At 41.4% G+C, this 20,614-nt stretch overlaps 1 protein-coding gene across 1 annotated transcript in view; it reads right to left on the minus strand.

The window, feature by feature from the left end:
- The window catches only part of HSD17B12 (hydroxysteroid 17-beta dehydrogenase 12), a 137,222-nt gene that overhangs the window by 49,805 nt on the left and 66,803 nt on the right, over positions 1-20,614 (minus strand). The window contains exon 4 of the mRNA XM_072618404.1: positions 5,172-5,279. Coding sequence (XP_072474505.1) covers positions 5,172-5,279 — 108 coding nt within the window. The remainder of the gene's footprint in view (positions 1-5,171; positions 5,280-20,614) is intronic.

Consider the following 20,614-nt stretch of genomic DNA (forward strand, 5'->3'; position numbering starts at 1 on the left):
TTTAAACATGACTTATGAGCCCATTTACACTGGAGGTGACTGTTACTTTTGTAACCTTAATCAGGTAACAAAGAACCTTCCTTCTCTCAATCTCAAGTTTCTTACAACTAGATCATTTCCAGTCCAAATTCTATGAACCTATAAATTCTTTTTTCTTTTAATTTCCATTGATATATTTTATTTTTTATTATTTTGCTTCCCGATGTATTCGTTCTCCCTCATCTACCCACACAGCTATCTCTTATAACAAAGAATAAAAAAGGGGAAAAAAACAATTCAGCAAAAGCACCAACATCCATCCAGTTGGCCAGTCTTGGTTGGCAGTGACTGGCGAAGGTCCGCCTGTCCACACCCATCATTCTCCTAGCTCTCAGTTTGGTCATTCTCATTACACAGCATTCAACCATCAACTGAGAAGCAGTGTGGCTGACTGAACGAAGAGACACCCTCAGGTAGAACAAAGACCTGGGTTCAACTCACTTAACCTCTTCGTGATCCAGACAACTCTGGGTGCCTAACTGCAAAGATGGAAAAAGTTTCTTCATTGGAGAATTCCTTATCCTAATGAAATCACAGGTCCCACATTTACATCCCAAGAACTGTTGCAAGTTACTGTCCTTGCCTTGATCAATACCATTAGGAGATAGTGAGGTAAACCCAAGGTATCTGCATGTTTTAAGTCCTTCTGCGTTTGCTTATTACTTGGGAAAGCCAAACTCAGACTAAACTTTCACATCCTGACACTAACGAGAGGACAAGACAGGCTAGACCAACCTTCCCCACAGGCATGGGTCCATACTCCTCCAATATGGCTAACCCAGGTTACCATATGCCATTTGCCAAGAAGCCACATCTCTAAGCAAGACAAGGCTTCTCCAGGAGGAGGGCAAAGCATCTGGTCTGAAGGTAGACCTGATGGAAAACTCAGCTTTCACTCCTGATCTACTGGAACAAGCCAGTGGAAGGGCCCTCCTCACCATCCCTCATTTGACTCAGCACCCTTCCTGTCACTTGTGACTATCCTGGACAGAATGTGGGAAGAGTACCACAAAATCCAGTTCCTGTCCCTATCTCTTCTTAATTCTTCTTTTCAGGAGAGGGCTTAGCCACTGAGAAGACTGAAGGGAAAAGAGGCAGACCCAGCCCCTCCACCTTTTAAACTCTTTTTTGGAGGGTGGGGAGGTAACATTTTTTGTCTCCAACATTACCAGGCTAGCACAGTATCTTTGTACATATTAAGGGTTTAATAAACACTTATTGAATGGCTAAAAGCAAAATTTTCAGGCAGAGGGGGATGTGTCTCAGGGTAAAAAAAACTCCTTTCTCCCTCTCATCCCCTTTCTCCCATTCTCTTTTTCTTAACTCCCAACAAAATGGAGCTGTCAAGAGCCACCCAGGCCTGCAGTCTCTTCCTCTGACTCCAAAATGATTACAGTCTTCTACTTCAACCAAAACTCACACCCCACAGCCAGTGCTTCTAATTTCACTGAGGGACTAAGACAAGTGTTCTTAACCTGGGAACCAGGGATGTTTTCAGAGAGTCCATGAACTTGGATGGGAAAGAATTTACATCTTTATGAGGACTAAATGAAAATTAGCATTTCCTCCAATTGTTTAAACTGATTCTGTGATCCCACCTCCCCAAACTGACAAAGGGATCCAGGACATGAACAAGAGTGACCGGAAATCAGGAGACTCAAATTCCTGGCCCATTCCTGCCTCAATGCTATTTGTATGACCCAGCACACAGCAACCAGCCTCCTCACCTCTAAACAGGAAGGTGGTTGGACAAGATGACACAATTAACAGGAGTAGTAGTAGTAGTACCACCCAGCATTTAGAGAGCACTTTAGGGGGGGCGGAGACAAGATGGCGGAGTAGAAAGACACATATACGCTAGCTCCGAACCCACAGCCCATAAAATATCTGTAAAAAAGAACTCCCAACAAATTCTGGAGCAGCAGAAGGCACTTTAAAGTTTGCAAAGCACATTCCACGTCCAATCATTTAATCTGTTTTTCAAAGGGAAACAAAAGTCCTACTAAAAAGCATAGGAAAAGGTTATCACCAGCATATGCCCTATTTAAAGCTTCCCTGACATGAGGAAATCTTTTCCCATAGCCCCATGGCCTACTCCAGGTGGTCATGCCTAGATCCTTTCTCACTGGCGGTCTCCATTTGTGATGTATGTTATAGAGTGTTTTCCTGCCCAGACATGGGCTGGATTCCATGCATTTTGTCCCTCAAGTCTGGGACTCTGTGACTTTGGAAAGCTACTACTTTGGACCCAAGATGTCACTACTGCATGACAGGTGCACTGTTTGGTTCAAAGGCCTTTCAATGAATACTGGCCTCTCTTCACCAAACCTGAAAATAAACACATTTCTAATGTCTAGAACAAGGGCTAGATTTGGGTCCAAGCTCTGACTGTGGGCAACTTATTTCATCCACCTCTCTGAGTATCAGCTCCCTCATCTTATAAAATGAGGGGATGGGCTAGATAATTGATAAGGATACTTCCAACTCTAAAATTTGGAATTTTCTAAATGATTTTACCTTGGCAGGCCTCCTCTATAAAACTAGACTAAAAACTCTCAGTCTACCTAGCTCACAGGATAGTTGTAAGGAAAGTATTTTATAAAAAGCACTAGAGGAGTGAGGTATTATTGATAAGCTCATTTCTAACTATGCCTACTACTCATTTGATCCCATCTTCCTCAATGAAAAAGATGCATTTATCCCTAAGATAGTCTCAGATTCCCTCTCCTTTGCATTCCCCTGAAGGTGCATACTTCTCTCTTTTACTTAATAATCTCAAGGACACAACTTCTTAACCCTAAGTGTTCACAGAGGGGTTGAGTCAGGCTGGCCTTTCAGCACCAACTCCTACAATTCCCTGCTGCTTTTCTCTACATCAACTGACTGAAAACAATGTCACTACTGTGTCTGCACACTTTCCATTGTGATTCTAAGAATACCCACGTGCTTCATTTTCACTCAGAATCTGCTGGCCACATATCATGGCTTCCTCAAAGAGCCAGGTTGGTCCTTGGACAAAAGTTATATGGACTCTTGCTGGGCCCAAGCTTGAAGTTTCTCTAGTCCTGGGTTTGCAGTCAGGAAGATCTGAGTTGGAATTCTGCCTGAGTCACTCACTAGCTATGCAACCCTGGGCAAGTCACTTAACCTGTCTGCCTCAGTTTCCTCAGTTATAAAATAGGGATAAAACAGTACCTGCCTTTTTGCGTGGGTCACATGAGAGAACTTCTGTAAAACACTTTGCAAGACTGCAAGCACTGTATAAATGCTACAGTCACAACCTCTTCAAGGGGGAATGCTGACTACGCCTCCATAAGCAACCCATTCCATTTAAGGAAGTGTCTGAATGGTTAATAAGCTTTCTTAGAGTCTAATTATTTCTGTTTTCTCTTTTTCTATCTCTTAACTATTAGCAAGTCTTTCCTCTTACATCAAAGCTACAGGGTACCTTTCTCAATATTTACAAATTATGTGACCAAGAACATATCATGTAACTTCTATCAAGGTCTCTCCTCTGTAAAATGGAGATAATGCTTCTGTTAGACCTGCCTCAAAGGATTATTGGAGGGCAAACCTCCAAGTGCTGTATAAATGTAAACTAATACTCTACAAATATGAAAACAACCTAAAACAATGACGCACTAAACCAACGTCAGGTACTATCACTGTCGTCGCCGTCATCATCGTGATCATTCCCACCTATTCTTTTCCCTCTGTCTCCAGTCTCCAGGGGCCTGACCCTGGACTTCTAGTCTGGCAGCCTGCATGGTAAAGAGCAGCTGTTTACGACAATGGATGGTAACATGGTGGACCTAAATGGAATCCAGAAGCTCTGAACTCAAAACTCCCTTCCGCTTACTCACCACAAGCCTCTTCATCTGTAAAATGGGGGTAACAATAACCCCTAACTCCCAGGGTTGCTGTGAGACTCTTACTAGAAAAAGCCTTCTTTTGTAAGTGTTAGCTGTTATTATTGTTATCTTGACCACATGATTAACACTCATACCTTCTGAGAAGATTATTAAAGAATCAAGGAATTCAATTAAAATTAGGAAATGACAGTTTAGTCACCCAGTCCACAAGAGGCTGTCTCTGGTTTCCTCCCTCAGGCTGAGTCTTGCTGTAAGTCTCCTGTCCTTGCCTCCAGCTCACCATCTCCTTTAGAAGAGGGTTGAGGGCAGCTGACAGAGGAATGGCTTAACTGGCTGGGTACATCTGGCTGCTGCCAATGAAGGAGGAAAAGTCAGGCGATCCTCGCCTAGTATTCAGGGTCCAGCCGAGGGCTGTCACGCTGGCACCAGATTTAAGCTAATAAAGAGCTAAAGGTTTTGATGCTGTCAAGGACTGCAGGTCCTAAATGTTTTCAAGTAAAACATGGCGGCCACCACACACATGGGAGCCCTTTGATGGTCATACAGTTGGAACACTAGTATAGAAGGGGGTTAAGTGTGAGGCTGAAGAGGCAAGAGGACTTCTCAGGGTCAGGATAAAGAGAGGAACCTACTGAAGATTCCAAGATTAGTCTTCTGTTTGACTTTTAAAAACAGAATGCCTCCAAGGCCTAGCCTTCATTGTCAGAAAACTGCACATTAATCCTTGGAGCTTGGCCTCTCTCTGGAGGCCATTAAAAAGAAAAACATACTCATTACAAAGTCCATGACATTTTAGATTCTGCAGCCAGGAGGCTCGGAAAGGAGGAGTACTTCCTGCACTCTCTTTGGTGTTTCTAACTGAAATGCCTAGAGTATGAGGGAATCACCCTACAGAGCTTGTCTTTCCCTAACAGCTTCAGTAGTTACATGCTTTGCCCAATGAGATGACATAGTAAGGCATCAGACTGAAAAGAGGAACTTAATCTTTTTTTAAATGAAATGAAAATAAATTAACAATAGGAAAAACAATCAAAATGGCAGAAAAGAAAATTTTCTAAGGTCATAGGTCTATATTCAAAAGCAGGTTCATATATGAAAATATTCAAAATTCATAACAATCATCTATTGTGTTTATGAGTTTGCTCCTTCCACTTAAAAGTATATAGACAACAGCCGTGTTCTGCACCAATAAACACAAGGCCAGTAGGAAGGAGGTTTACATGATAGCCCGAATCCAAGAAACATGCCAAAGAGACAAACCTAAAACACCGATCTGGAGGCCTGTCAGGTCCGTCTGGATCTTCTTATAGATATCGACTGATTCAAAGTCAACGGCAATCGTCTTGGTTTCCACTTTGAATTTTTCTCCTAAAGAGGAACAAAGAGAGATGTTTGAAAAATATATGTATGAATTAGAATTCCAATTCTGGGACCCTTTTATCCTTTTAAAATTTTCAAACTGGATTTGGAATATGACACCAGACCTTACATGCCTTACTCCATGTGAGACTGTGACCAAGGCACTGAACCCTGTTGGAAGCCTCAGTTTCTTCCACTGTAAAATGAAGGACATCTGGGCTCTTTTCTCTTCCAGCTCTAACCCTATGATGCCATGACTTTTCAGTACTGGAGGGACAGCCTAGCAGAAAACATAAAACAGAGGCTAATGCTGAGCTGAATTTTCAACAGTAGAATGAATTTATTGTTGTTTTTTGGGCATGTCCTTCTCTTAGTGACCCCACTTGGGGTTTTCTTGGCAAAGATACTGAGGGGTTTGCCATTTCCTTTTCCAGCTCATTTTACAGATGAAGAAATGAAGTGCATAGGGGTTGTGACTTGGCCAGCATCACACAGCTATTAAGTGTCTGAGGCTGGATTTGAACTCAGGTCCTCCCGACTCCAGGCCCAGTGCTCTATCAGCTCTGCCACCTAACTGCCCAGCATGAATCTAAGTAACACACAGTCAGTTATGCTTTTGTAAAATGATGAGAGTGGCATCTACTTCCAGATCTTTAGATAAACTGCATGACAAAATAAAAGGAAAAATACAATGCATATCTAAATATGTCTAAAATAACTCTGAGCTCAAGGATTTTAATGGAGTTTCAGTGAGAAATTACCCAGTGGTTGGCGGGGCACATGGATGGCTACTATGCATCAATATTGACAATCAGTCCCAAAAAAAGGGTGACACCAAATACAACCTTCGTCCAGGCCTTGACGTCTGGCTAAGAGCTAGAAGTGATGGTCACCAAAGACCTCCTAAGAGCTTCAGAGAAGCCCCATAGTGACTAGGCAGGGAAAGTGCCTCCAAAGCTCCTCCCTAGGACTGACAGGAGGGGGCGTGGGGGGGCGAGCATCGAACAATCAATCAGCATTTATTAAGCACTCAGGAACAGAAAAGCCTAGACCAAAGGGAATGAGTGTGATAGTCACTAAAACACGAATGAGAAAAGCACTCCTTTAAGCAAACTAATCACAGTGACTTCCATATTGGGTAGCTATATTTAATAAAGGCTAATAGACTGGAGTTTGGTTATACTTTAAATAAAATGAAGAAATCCCTGCTTCCTTTAAAAAATAAAAAAAATGAGTAAATGGAAACTCTTTTCACAAGACGCCACATTAATCGACATGGGAAGAAGCACCTCTTATTGAAAAGGATTTCTGCCTTAAAGCTGAAGCTGGGTCATGAGAGACTTGGATCTCAGTTAATCCAGTAAAAGAAATGACCCTGCAAAGAAGCGTTTGCAAGGACTGTGAATCAGTTGGCATGGGAAAAAATAACTGATCCAAAAAAATACTTTGCCTTGGCTTGAAGACATAACTACTGCCTTAACACAAATAATCTATTCCTACTCATAAACTGGAAGCCTAGAAAACATGAAGACAGAATATCTTTCTAAAGTTGAGAGTGTAGAAAAAATGCTGGGACTGGGTCTTTGAATGTGTTTTACTTCAAATCAAAGAAGTCACATCAAATCTCAAGAGTCAGAAGGGACTGCACCAAGGTCATTCCAAAAGACCAGAATTCACCAGCAATAAAGAGCATCGTCCTTACTTTGACCACAGTCTCCCAAGGAAAAGTAATGAGGAAAGGCTGAAGGATGCCTTTTATTAAACATAATGCTTGTGAGTCAGGAAGAAAACAATAAAGCAGCCTTCATAACGGCTTCAAGAAAAGCAGAGGATCTTCCGGGCAAAGGTGCCAGGCTGGCGTTTCCCATGAGTAAATTTCTCCTTTGTAATGATAACTATGTGCTAACCAAGGAAGCAAATACACACATGTATAAGCTACTAGCTTCGGTGGACACACTTACATTTTCAAGACTTATTTATGTACAATGTAATCAAAGAACTAAGAATGGTACTGAATCATGAACCCCCAAAAGAAGCCTCTCTATTCATTCTTATATAAAGAGGAACATAATGGCTTCTGGAAGAAAGCAGTATGGCCTACATCTGAATAATAATGGGGAGTCTAAACTTCTTATGTTCTATAAGCTTTCTTTTGTCTGGTTTTATAGTTTACAAGGTGCTTTCTTCATAACAACCCTGTGAAATAGAAAACAACTATAATTTTCATTACCTTGATTTTATTGATTAGGAAACTGAGGCTCTAGAGAGGTAAAGTGATTTGTCTAGGAACACACAACTACCAAACAGCTACTTGGGGCACACAATCAGGTCTCTGGGTACTCAGGAGATCCGTGATTTGGAGACTCACCAAGGGAGCAGGAGTTATCTGTTTACAGAATCCTACATGGCACCCTGCAGGCTGGCTATCCCACAAACTTAGGTTGATATTTTTGAAGACATCTTCATCTTTAAAGACAAGTAAACCATCACCTGCCTGAAGTAGGATGGTCTGGCATCCTACTGTTGCAACGTAGCCCATGTTATTAAAATGAAATTCATACACGAATCCTGGCTCTACCCCAACATTATGGGACCCTGGCTAAATCACTTCTCTTTGGGTCTCAGTTTTCTGTCAAAGTAGGGGAAGTAGACTAAGATGATCTCCAGAATTATTTTCAGCTTTAACTACTATCATAAGGTGTTACAAAAAGCAGTGGGTACCATTCTCTTCTCATAAGTCTACTTGGACCTCATTTTATAAAGGCGGATCTAGGCTGGGCATATGCCTAGAAGAAGGCAAACGACAGAGGAAGAAAGGCCTCACGGGTGGGGTCACCAAAATATCCACAACACTTCTGTGGTAGTGCAGGTCTGGAGACAAAGTAGATATCCATGAAATGTGGGATGGCTAAACAAATTATGCTATATGAATGCAATAGACCAATGAATACGAAGAATTTATAAAAGCATGGGATGACTTACATAAATTAATTAAGAATGAAATAATTAGAACCAGGAAACAATATACCCAATGATCCCAACAATGTGGCAAAAACTGTCAGGAAAGCGAACGCTGTGTAATTTTAACCACCAGCCCCTGGGCTTCAGGGAAGGGATGAGCCACTGCACACCACCCTTCCTTTTTTTGTACAGGGGAGAAGGAGGCCATGCACCCACTGGCACATGTGGCTGACGTGCTGGCTGCTTTGGCTCAACTATTATTTTCTTCTCCTTAAAGTTTAGTGTTGTTGTTCAGGCATTTCCGTCACATCTGACTCTTCATAATTCCATCTGGATTTTTCCTTCTCCAGCTCATTTTTTTCCCTACAGATGAGGAAACTGAGGCAAACGGGGTTAAATGACTTGCCCAGGCTTACACCTACCCTAGTCTGAGGCCAGATTTGAACTCAGGAAAACGAATCTTGTTGACTGCAGGTCCAGCACTCTATTCACTGCACCACCTAGCTACCCCATGATAAGGAATGCCCAACCTCCAATCTTGACTTTCCAACTGCCTTTTATACATCTCAGACTTAAGGTCCTATAGACATCTGAACTCAACTCAAAATTTAACTCACTATCTTTCTCTCAAAACCTTCCCTTCTTTCTAAACTTAGCCATTACTGCTGAGGGTAACCACCATCCTCCCAAGACATTCAGGCACCCAACCTAGATGTCAACCTTGGACACATCTCCCTCTCCCTCCCCACCCCTACCAAATCAATGATCAAGCCTTGTCCTCTCCTTTGTAACATCTCTTCAATACACTCCCCTCTCTCCTCTGCCACTGTCATCACTGTTATAAAAGTTCATCCTCTCCCACCTGGATGACCACAATAACATGCTGCTAGTCAGCCTGCCACAAGAGACCCCCTATTTAACCCTCAGACTGATCTTTCTAATACACAGGTCTGATCACCTGATGCCTTTATCCAATGAACTCCAGTGGCCTCCAAGAAAAGATATTCAACCCTCTGTTTGACGTTCCAAGCCCTTTATCACCTGGCCCCTTGGTACCTTTTCATTTCTCTTCCACCTTTCTCCCTCCCCATACATATGCTGGGCTCCAAAGGCAGTGGTCTCCTTGCAGCACCATCACCTCGTACCAGGTGTTTTTCCTGGCTGTGCCGCAGGCCTGGCATGCTCTCCTTCATCTCCCCCTCCTGGCTTCCCTGGCCTCCTTCAAGGCTCTGCTGAAGTTCCACCTTCTGCAAAAACCTCTCCCAGTCTTCCTTAATTAGTGCCTTCCCTCTGAAACTACCCTCACTTTATCCTGTGTCTTGTTTGTACAGCTGTTTGTATGTCTTCTCCCCCATTAGACTGTGAGCCCCTTGAGAGCAGAGACTGATTTCTGCCTTTCTTTGTATCCCCAAGGCTTCTCATAGTGCCTGGCACACAGCAGGTGCTTAGTAAATGCTGACTGACTGACATGGGATGGCTTGCTAGGCAGGTGAAGGAAGAGCGGTACATCAGAAAGGAAGGTAATATAAAAACAAAGATATTAATAAAATGAATTTAAGAAAACTTTACGAGCAGATCTAAGACAGGTTTCTTGACTGGCATTTCCCAAAACAGCATTTATAATATGAAACTCCATGTACGGATGGTAGAGAGTAGGAGAGCCAGGTAAATAACTAGCAAGTTTGTGGCAGAGAATGGAAGTTAGTCTGAATGGTCGGCCTAACAGTCACTTCCACTTCTTGTCTGTGGTTTTTTTTGTGTGAACAGGGAATTCCCAGAGAAGGCTGCCCACGCTGGTTTGTAGTGTCAGCTGCCAAAGGTCCTTGGGCCAGCAGACAGACACAGCGTGGGCAGGGGTAAACACATGGATGGATAGATGAACGAATGAATAAATAAGTATTTACTATGTGCAAAACACTTGGGATACTAAGAGAAAACCAAACCAATCCCTGCTCTTGACGAGTTACAGTTTAAGAGAGAGACAGACATTCAGCCCCTCTCTGCAATGGCAAAGTGGATAGTAATGCATCCTCTGTGGCAGCATTTTCACAGTTAAGTCATTTAATGGTGTCAAGAACTTTTACAGCAAAGCCCTGCCCCTGGTGGCGGTGGTATGGCCTGGGTCATCCTTCCAGCTTGTCTCCTTCAGCTAGGCTGCCTTGCCTTTTCCAGTGTTGCAGTCAGTGTCACTAATGGCAAAGATGCAGAGCACTCTGATTCTGACCCTTTAGCCAAGTCAGTGCTCTCCGAGGTCATCTAGGGTTCTAACCCTAACCCCTACTGACCCTCACCTGCTTCTCAGTCTGATGGGTGTAACTGATACCTACAGGGCTGATACAGCTCCGATGTAGAGAGGAGCCTCCCTCCCACAGCAGACAATCAGCTAAGAATAGAAAGTGTTCCAGGACTGGGAACGGCAGGACAAGTTGGGAATTAGGTGAGATAAAACTGTCCCTTCACTTTTTCTGCCCACTTTGAGCTCTAAAAAACACATCCCTACAATTTATGCTCAGGGGAAAAAAATCGAAATGTTATTTATAAGCACAGATCTATAGCACAATTGATCATCACTGGCCTCCAGCCACCATCAGTCCCCGTTATGGGTTGACCCACTCCAGCTCTATGGCTATTTTTAGCTCAGAGACCACTGAACTGGGTCAAGCAAGGTCTGGAGTGAAAAGCAAGATGGTAGTGAGGTTCTGGGTTCCCAAAGAATATCCCAAACCTGTCAACTTTCTTCTAGTCAACAGACTAGAAGAAAATTCATGGATATGCAGAAATGACCTTTAGTTTCAAAGCTAGAACTTCCATTTCTTAGGATCCTGTTTCCAGCTTCCCTCTTCTATATGAAGTCTTTCCTAATTCCCGCCCCCACTCCGACTCCTCCTGCCCCAAACTGTGTGTATCGTGTCTCCTCCAGGAGAATTTCTGCTCCATGAGGGCAAGGACTATTGCCTCATAACTTTAGCATCTAGCACACAGCAGACACTTAAGAAACTTTGACTGATTAAATGAACACAATTCAAGACTTGCCCTTTTACTGCTCATAATGTTCATTTTCCTGAACAAGCAGTATTGTGTTTTGAGGCAGTATAGTTTGAGAGACCAAGAAAAAAAGAAGAATCTGGATTATTTTCATTTGCAGCAGTCAGGAATGTTAGGTTTAGCCAATATATATGACAGCAGACTGGGTTATGAATTCTACTGGATTCTTACAATATTTAAAAAATAAAATTCAGAAACAGTACAGTAAGAATTCCCTCTTCTCTTCCCATTCCTATTCCACTCCAAATCCCTAATTATTATTATTATTATTATTATTTTTGGCGAGCATCACGTACTAACTACCCTTAAATATTTTGAAATGTTGAAGAACTGGCAGGATGTTTGAATTTTTATGTGAATCAATAACAGGTCACGCCATCACCTTTTCCATATTTCACCTCTTATATTTTTCTCCCTAACAAGGAAGACCACCCTCTTTGTAAGAGCCCCCTACATCAGATAGTTGGACATTATCTTAATGCATTATTGGGTACTTTTAAACCTAACAAAAATCTCACAAACTGAGATTGAGCTCGATTTTCCAACGTGTAATCCAGTGGGTGAGACTTTTATACTCCAGAGGGAAAAAAAGCTCTTCACATCCTCCTTAGGTCTTATCTGTGCATGGTCTTTTTCTTGTAGAAGGGGCATACCACAAATTAACTACAGAGGATTTTGATTATAATGCATTACCAATGTCATTGTGAAATAGCACTGACAGGCAAAGGTTTACAGGGTAGGCTTCACTTTGGGTGATTGGAGTAACCCACCCACAATTCAGCACCTCATAATTCTCAAATGCACATACATGCACACCTACTCAGTCTGATGCACTGTCGCTCTGGCAGGCCTAGATTCCTAGAGAAGGCCCACAACCACAAGCTATACTCAACGTTTCTTACGAGTCCTATGGGTTTATGAGAGAATATTATTGCTATCATGAGAGAACATACGCCCCCACTCACAGTTCCCTTTCCTTTGAAGGTACATCATTACAACGAGTGGTGCAAATGCATGGCCACCTGCGTATCCATTTTTCAGAGGTGTGGCTGTGGTCACCAGCATTCTCCTTGTTTGGTCTGTGGCTCCCTAACCAGGCATGTCTGGTCCAAGTGAACGCACCCATGTCTGATTTCCTCACAGTACCACTTCTTTATTGATCCACTGTCCAAAGCAATCACTACCCACCTTACACTGTTTCGAGGTGTCCCTCGTCTGAGGATTTTTTTGCTTGTTATTTGTTTCTACACTTGAGTTCATCACATACTAAGAAGCCTGAGAACCCTATTTGCATCAATTCTCTCCTCACAAAGGAATCCCAAAAAAGAAGACCCTCTTCGTTCCACTGCTAGTAACATACTGCCATTTCTGCTACTATTCATTTCCATCCAACTCTTCATGAACCAGAGCACAGCAACACTATCCATAGGGTCTTCTTGGCAATGTTACTGGAGCAGCTTGCCATTTGCTTCTCCAGTGGATTAAGGTAAACAGAGGTTAAAGTGACTTGCCCAGAGTCACACAGCTAGTAAGTGTCGGAGGCCAGATATAAACTCAGGCCTTCCTGACTCCAGGTCCAGTGTTCTATCCACTTCACTACCCAGCTACCTCCAAATTCTGCCATGACCACCCAAGAAATCAAGGATTTTGGACTATGTTCTTCTAATGTCAACATTTCCCTTTGGTTTCTCTCTGAAGCCTTTGAATTTTTTTGCTGTCCTGTCATGAATTTTCAGCACAACATATTTCCCGTAACATAGGGGAGGTATACTGTTTTACCGCAGAATGAAGCAGTCTCTAGTTAATTTTGTCTGTATGGTCATGCTATTTTAAAAAATTAAAAAAAAAAAGATCATATGACAGTCACAGTTATGGGCAGGAGATACATTTCTAAATAAAACAAGAAATAGAGGCAATTATCAAAGATAAAACAGATAACTGACTATATGAAATTGAAAAGCTTCTACAGACACAAAATTAATATACTTAGCATAAGAAAGGAAGCAGTCAAATGGGAAAAAAATTTTGGTATCAAATTTCTCTGGTAAGGGCTTAGTAGCCAAGATTTACAAACAAGTAATAATTATGTGTAAGTCTAATGGCCATGCCCCAATAGATATGTGGTTGAAAAATGCGAAGAGTTATTAAAAGAATTACAGAGTATTCCAAATGACATGAAAGAATGCTCCAAATCACAGTAAGAGAAATGCAAGCTAAAACAACCCTAGGTGGTCAAAGATAACAAAAAATGACAGTCAATGTCAGAAAGGTGCAGTATGATAGACTAATACATTGTTGGAGGAGTTGTGAATTGGTATAACCATTTTTCAAAGAACTCTGGAATCATTCAAATAAAGTAACTAAAACATACAACTCCTTTTACCCAAAGATTCCGTAAATGGAATCTTTTGATAAAACAAAGTTCCCATGTATACCAAAATACGTATAGCAGCAAAGAACAGGAACTAGAGTAGATAAATTGATCATATACTATGCTTTAAGAAATTATGTGAGTGATGAATATAGAGAAGCATGGAAAGATTTATAGGAACTGGGGCAGAGTGAAGAGGCAAGAAAACAATACGTACAACGAGTACAACAACGCCAAGGGAAAGAACAATCACACACAAATATCAAGAGAATGCAGCAAGATTATAAAGATCTACAAGACACAAATAAATTCCTCCAGCTCACTCTTCGGCTTCTGTCTCAGGCTCAGCACTGTCTTCACTACGTTATACCGCGCTCCATTTAATTAACGGTAATTTTGTTTGTTTTCTTAGGTTTCATAAAAGACTTGTTGGGGAGATGATCTGACTGTCCCAAGACTGAACAAAATGAAAAACTGGACTCTGATTCAAACTGCTTTGCCCTGATTAAGATTTTTATCTTAATTCTTTAATTTTATTTCTTGTATTTCTCAGCATCTCTAAGTATTATCCTAGATGTTCAACATACTTGGAGTAAGGCAAAATGAGCCAGAAAGATATAATGGGGTGGGAGAAGGGGGAAAGAGAGGGAGACACTGCCTGCAAGATTCCACATCATCCATCGAAGTCCAGGGTTGGATACATGCATAGGTTACATAGGGAACTATTTGCCTTCCTCACTCAGAGAATTAGGCTACAGGGCACCAAAACAGGGCACCATCCACAGATGCAGCTCCAAAAAGTCACCTGGATTGCGAGAGTAACACAGAGGTCATTCTTAAAGACTAGCAGTCTCCAAGTTTCGAGGAGAGACGTATGTTCTCCACTAGACATGATGATGGTGCCAATCTCAATACAGTTCAGGGGAAAAGCCTAGCCCAGCACCAGTCTCTAATAACTCCTTCCTTGAAATCACTTAGGCCACTTAGTTCAACAGATCCTGTTCCTTCACAGTCTACCTGAAAGCCCCTTCTCGTGGAAGTCTGTCCATTCTCTCTCTCTCTCTCTCTCTCCCTCTCACCAGCTCAGCCATTGCCTCCTAAAGGAAGCCTTTTCTAATTCTCACACCTGTTAGTATGCTCTGCTTTCTCCAATTCTCTTTTATTTACCAATTGGTTACATACCCAGTAAAACATAAGTCCCTTTCAGGACAGTTTTTGCTCAGATTTTAAATTTTATTCCTAATACCTCACTTCTAACAGGTCTTTAACAAAAGTCTCCTGAATTTGATGGGTAAGCAATATTTAGACTTAGAATGGGAATGAATCGTAACACTCTGAGGCCTGAGCACAGGGCACTAGTTCAAAAGGGAGGTGTCTAATAAATATTCACTAAATGAATACTGAATGAAAAAATGGAGGGGCTGTGGCATGAGTGTTAATTAGGCAGAACTGCATAAGAGGGGTAGACAACATCTGAACCAGAAACAGGCAGGACTGCCTGTAAAACGTCAGGCCTCGCTGCACCCCATCTTTCTGTCAACATTTCCAAGAAAGTTTCAGGGCAGCCCACGATCTTTTCTCTGCAAGACAGAGAAAAGCGCAAGTCAGTACGAGCCCCATAATGTGCAGCAACATTCACAGCAATTTGCACTTCCATGGTAACTGAAGATAATTATCTGGCTGTATCAAGGAAAGAGCAGGTACATGTCACTGATCAGCCCAGGAAGGTGGGACAGCTTGGAAACTGAGGTGACTCTTGATCTGTGACATGCTCCAGACTACAGAACAGAAAGCATCAGCTTGAATCCATTTTTGTGGTGACCTTCAGCAAGTTGCTTCCTCTGAGCCTCAGTCTTCTCATCTGTAAGACGAAGACAATGCCAAACACAATGGGAAATGAGGAAAGTATTCTGGAAACCATAAAGGGCTATAACAATGAGCTTACTTTTCCAGGGCCCACCTCCTGCTTAGGGCAATTTCACATGTGAAGATATCAGGTGATAAAGGGAGTAAAGCCAGAAAGCATAAACTCCACTTCCTGATTCTGAAGTGCAATCTACTTTCTGATAACGAGAACAGCCCTCAAACACTGTCCACACAAATGACTCAAATTCCAGAGTTTTAAAAATCTGAATTGTTGGGGAAAATAAATAAATGTCTCAAAAAAACATGTATTTAGCATACCCTCAATTCAGAGGACGTTGGAGCTGGAAGCAGTCTTTGAAATCCAGTTAATCCAATCCCTTCATTTATTTTACACAAGAGGAAGTGATAGTGAATCAACCCTAAATACACAAAAAGTGTCACAAATAAAACTAGACCCCAGGCATCCTGATGCCTGATCTAGCACTCCTTCTATTAGTACATTAGGTTGACTGTTTTATTTACAAAGGACAAAAGGATACATTAAAGCTATTTCACAACCCAAAATACTCTTCCCTAATTTAAAGTTAGAAAGAATCCTCATCAAAATGTGTAAGACTGAGCGGCCCATAAAACGGAATTTATAATGCAGACCTTTACGACAAGCACATCTTGGGCTGGCAAGGTTCAACAGGGCTGCAGAAAAACAGCCTTAGAACTATGTGTATTCAGAACAATTACTTCTCTAGAAAAGCCCCCTCAGCATACTCATAGTAACCTAACACATCAAGCAGTCAAGACATAACAAATATAAACTATCAGAAGTCTTATTTTGTGCTGGCACCTAATGATCTGTGTTTACTCCTACCACGGGGTGAAGAAAAACAAAACAGCAGGACCAAGAGTGGAAGCATTACCCAAGGTGCTGACTATCAGGATCTGGAAACAAAGAAGGCCGCTGTGGTAACATGGACAGAGTATGGAGAGAGTTACAGCACCAGTCTTGGTACCAGTTCTATCCGCTGAGAACAAAGCGAGGTAAACAAGTGGCTTAGATCTCATTTTCCTAATACACAAAAACAGAGTTAGGACAAGACATCCCTTCTCTTATTAACAATCTATGTTGCATTTTCTAAAGTCCCTCCCAGTTCTAACATTCTCCACAAAAAGTTCTCAGCTTCCTTCCAACTAATATTACACATTCTAAGACCTCTACCAGCTCAACATTGCACATTTTACATTTTAAGATCCCTCTCAGCTCTAACACATCACATTCCACGTTTTAAGGAGCTACCTAGCTCTAATATTCATGATTCCACGAATCAATGGATAGATGGATGGATGAAACAAGCATTTATTAAGCACTTACAACAGATTAGGCACCATGCTAAATGCTACAGACATAAATATAAAAAGCAAGGTTGTCACAGGGCTCACATCCTAATGGAAGAAGGCAACACATGGACTGAAAGAGAGGTCAGGGAGGAGCGTTTCTGTCTGGGAAGTCACAGGGATGGTAAATGGAGTCATAAGGCCAATGAATGATGTGTTATATGATCCATGATTTCAATAAAAGTTCTTTATAGAGAACAGATGTGAGCAAAATCTGACTTTTCAAATTTATTCTACTTCAAAGATGTCAATTAGGAGATGAGTTGGGACCCTCACCTCTGAAGTTCCTCCCTTCTCTCAATCTAATTCTCACATCAGTGGCTACAAATGTACCCAAGTACATCAGGCCTAGAGGGTGAGGTGACTAGACTCAACCCCACAGCAAAACCAGAAGCACAATCCAGCCCCGGACTCCTGCTCCAGGGCCTAGTTTACAGTACAACACAACTGGTCTTTCCTACTCTCTTATGAAACAACAAAAACAGTCACTTAAACACTCAAGGAGCAAACCACTACTTTGCAATCCTAGTGCAATAGCTCCAAGATAGTTTAGGAATGGAGAATCATGGAAGAAAATAACTTTCCCTGAATTAAAAAGGGCATCAAAGGAACAGAGGTTGTTGCTTTCTTTAAATAGACAAATTTTTATTATTCATAAGAGAAATTTTTCCAAGGCTTTCTTAAGATATTTTAGGAGACAATATTTTTCTCTTAAGATTTTCACCAAAATCCTATTCCTGACATGACGATAACCCAGGTTTTTGAAAGAAATGCCAGTGGAGCCCAACTCTGAAAAGCCCTAGTCCAAGCTGGAAAAGCTCTAGTATGGATCTAGTCATGGACTGTACAGTCCAGTGGCACAATGGATAGAGCACTGGATCTGGAATCAGAAAGACGAATCCAAATTCTACCTCAGACAGTTACTAGCTGTGTGACTCTAGGCAAGTCATCATCCTCTCACTCAGTTTCCTTATCTATAACAACAGCACCTCTCAGAGTTGTCGTGACAATTAAATGAGATAATGCTTATAAAGCGCTCTGTAACCCTTAAAGTAGTATGTGAATGCTACCTACTCTGTCTGTTATTTGAAGACTGGTCTAGTTAAGTGTGGAAAAGTCTATTAAACTAGCTATGAGATCATGAATTTTTCAGCTGCAGTAATACCTGAAGACCATCTACTAGGCTGTGGAAGGAAAAAGTTGGCATTGGCAGGAGTATTCTCACTCATAAAATTAAAGATCATTGAAGTTATGAACATTTACAGCTTAGGTGACCGGCAGATATCAAACTCTCATGCGAAATAATGAGTGATGTTGAAAGCACACAACCCTGCTGTACTGTCTAAGCTCTAGAGATGAAAGGGAAAGGTCTAGAGCTGGGAGGGACCGTAATATAGTCTCAGTGAAGCGACTTACTTATGGTCTCACAGTCACAGCTAGGACTTGTTAGGTCGCCTGACCCCAAATACACGCTCTTTCTGCTCTACTCTGAGGACAATCTAATTTTACGTCCAGGCTTTAGGCTTCTTAAATGCTGGTACAGAACAGAAAATATCATTCATTTGGTAAACTAAACATTTCATAACATAAGAATTGGCACTGAAACTGCCCAGACATCTAATTTTGCATTATGTGCTTGTGCTTCTTTTCTAAGTTGGCTGAAATAAATGAGTTATGGAATGTTCCCAAAACAGCAAGTCAAATCAAATAATTTTCTAACAATATTCATCACTTCTGAAAACCTGAAAATTTTTTCTTTTATCATTCATAAAAATCTGTCAACTTCAAGAAAAACCATTCATTAAAAGATTAGAAACAACCTTGATTCCTTCCCAAGATGCATTTCTCCATTCAAGGAAAAGCAGCTGTTCCCATGGCCCATTCCTGCTCACTCCCAGAGCTCTTCAGTGCACAGGGTGCAGCCCCTCCTCTCAGAGAGATGCAGAAAATGCTCAGAGCCAGGACATCTCAGTAGGTTTCTTTTCTTTTCCCTTCATTTGCCACAAGCAGCTGCACTGGATATTTAAAAAAAAAAACAAAACCCTAGGGAGACGTTGCTAGGTGAGACAAGGACGTAAGTGACATTCAGGCCTCTGCTGCAAGCACAGTCTGGTAACTGTGTGAGGGGAAAACGAAGGCAATAAGCATCTGTGTGTTGTGTAGGATGGAATGGGGAAGAGGAAGGCCAGGCAAGAGTGGAATAAGCAATACTCAACAACTCATTTTTATAAAATATTACAGGCAAGCATATGTGCATTTACACACACAAACGTATACACCTTCAAAGTTTAAAAGAGAAAAAAATACAGTCTGCAGCTGCTATTTTCCCCTTTCAGTACTATACCAAGCAGCCTGAGGATTTTCCACCATGATTAGCGTGATCTTTAAAATGCATACACCTCTCATCACTAGCCACTCATCACATGATATCACATCAAGTGGGAGCAACTTTCCAAGCAATTTTGCTTACAAAAGTGTCAGGTCAAAAACATATTATATGAAGAACAACCTGAAAAAAGGTGGTTTCTATCTCTTCAAGTAACAAACCTTATTTTTAAAAAGAATCAGGATATGAGAATTAATTCTTACTTCTTGTGTGATTCTGGCCTACTCAATGCATCTTTTTGCATTGAGTTTCAATTGAGTTTCGCATCAGTTTCCACATGTGAAAAATGCAGCAGTTGCACCAGACAATCCCCCTTGTTTGGACACTGAAGGCCCTACAAGCACATCCATGAGCTTCTGCAGGAAAACTATGACGCTTTACAGTCAAAGTTCAGCTTCCTCAAACATCAAGAAAAGCAGTTACGGCCCAATACCAAAAGCACACAAATAAGGAATTCTGAGGCTGGATTTTTTTTTAATAGTATTTTATTTTTCCCCCCACATAGAAATCAAGAAAATTTTAGCATTCATTTTTACAATTTTTTGAATTCTAAATTTTTCTCCCTCCCTCTCTCTCCTCCCCTCTTTTGAAAACAGTAGGCAGTTTGATACAGTTTACAAATATGCTATCATGTAAAACATATTTCCATATCTATCACGGTTGTAGAAGAAACATATCTAAAATAAGAAAAACAATAAAAAACAAAAAAGTGAAAAAAATATGCTCCAATCTGCACTCAGAGTCCATCAGTTGTTTACCTGGATATGGACAGCATTTTCCTTCCTGAGTTCTTGGTACTTTCTTGGATCATCATATTGCTGAGGAAAGCTGAGTCATTCATAACTGATCATCACATGACGTTGCGGACACTATGTACAGTATTTTCCTACTTCTGTTCATTTCACTTTGTATCAGTTCGTGCAAGTCTTCCCAGGTTTTCCTTTACTCTGTGTGTCTCTCTGCTTCAAGTGTGCTTCTTGTAAACGACACATTGTAGGGTACTGGGTTTTGATCCACTCTGCTATCCGATTCCATTTTATGGGAGAGTTCATCCATTCACATTCACCATCATGATTACTACCTGTGTATTTCCCTCCAACCTATTCCTCCTCCTGTTTGTCCTCTCTCTCCTTTCACCCTTTCCCACATCACCAAAGTTTTGCTTCTACATACCACCTCCCCTTCTGTCAGTCCCCATCCCCCTTTATTTAATCTTCTCCTCTACCACTTCCCTATCAGGTGAGACAGATTCCTATATTCTTCTGATTGTGTATATTATTCTCTCTTGAGCAAGTACTGACGATAGGTTCAAGTGATGTCCCTCAC

The sequence above is a fragment of the Notamacropus eugenii genome, chromosome 6 (genome assembly GCF_028372415.1).
Source record: "Notamacropus eugenii isolate mMacEug1 chromosome 6, mMacEug1.pri_v2, whole genome shotgun sequence".
NCBI lineage: Eukaryota > Metazoa > Chordata > Mammalia > Diprotodontia > Macropodidae > Notamacropus > Notamacropus eugenii.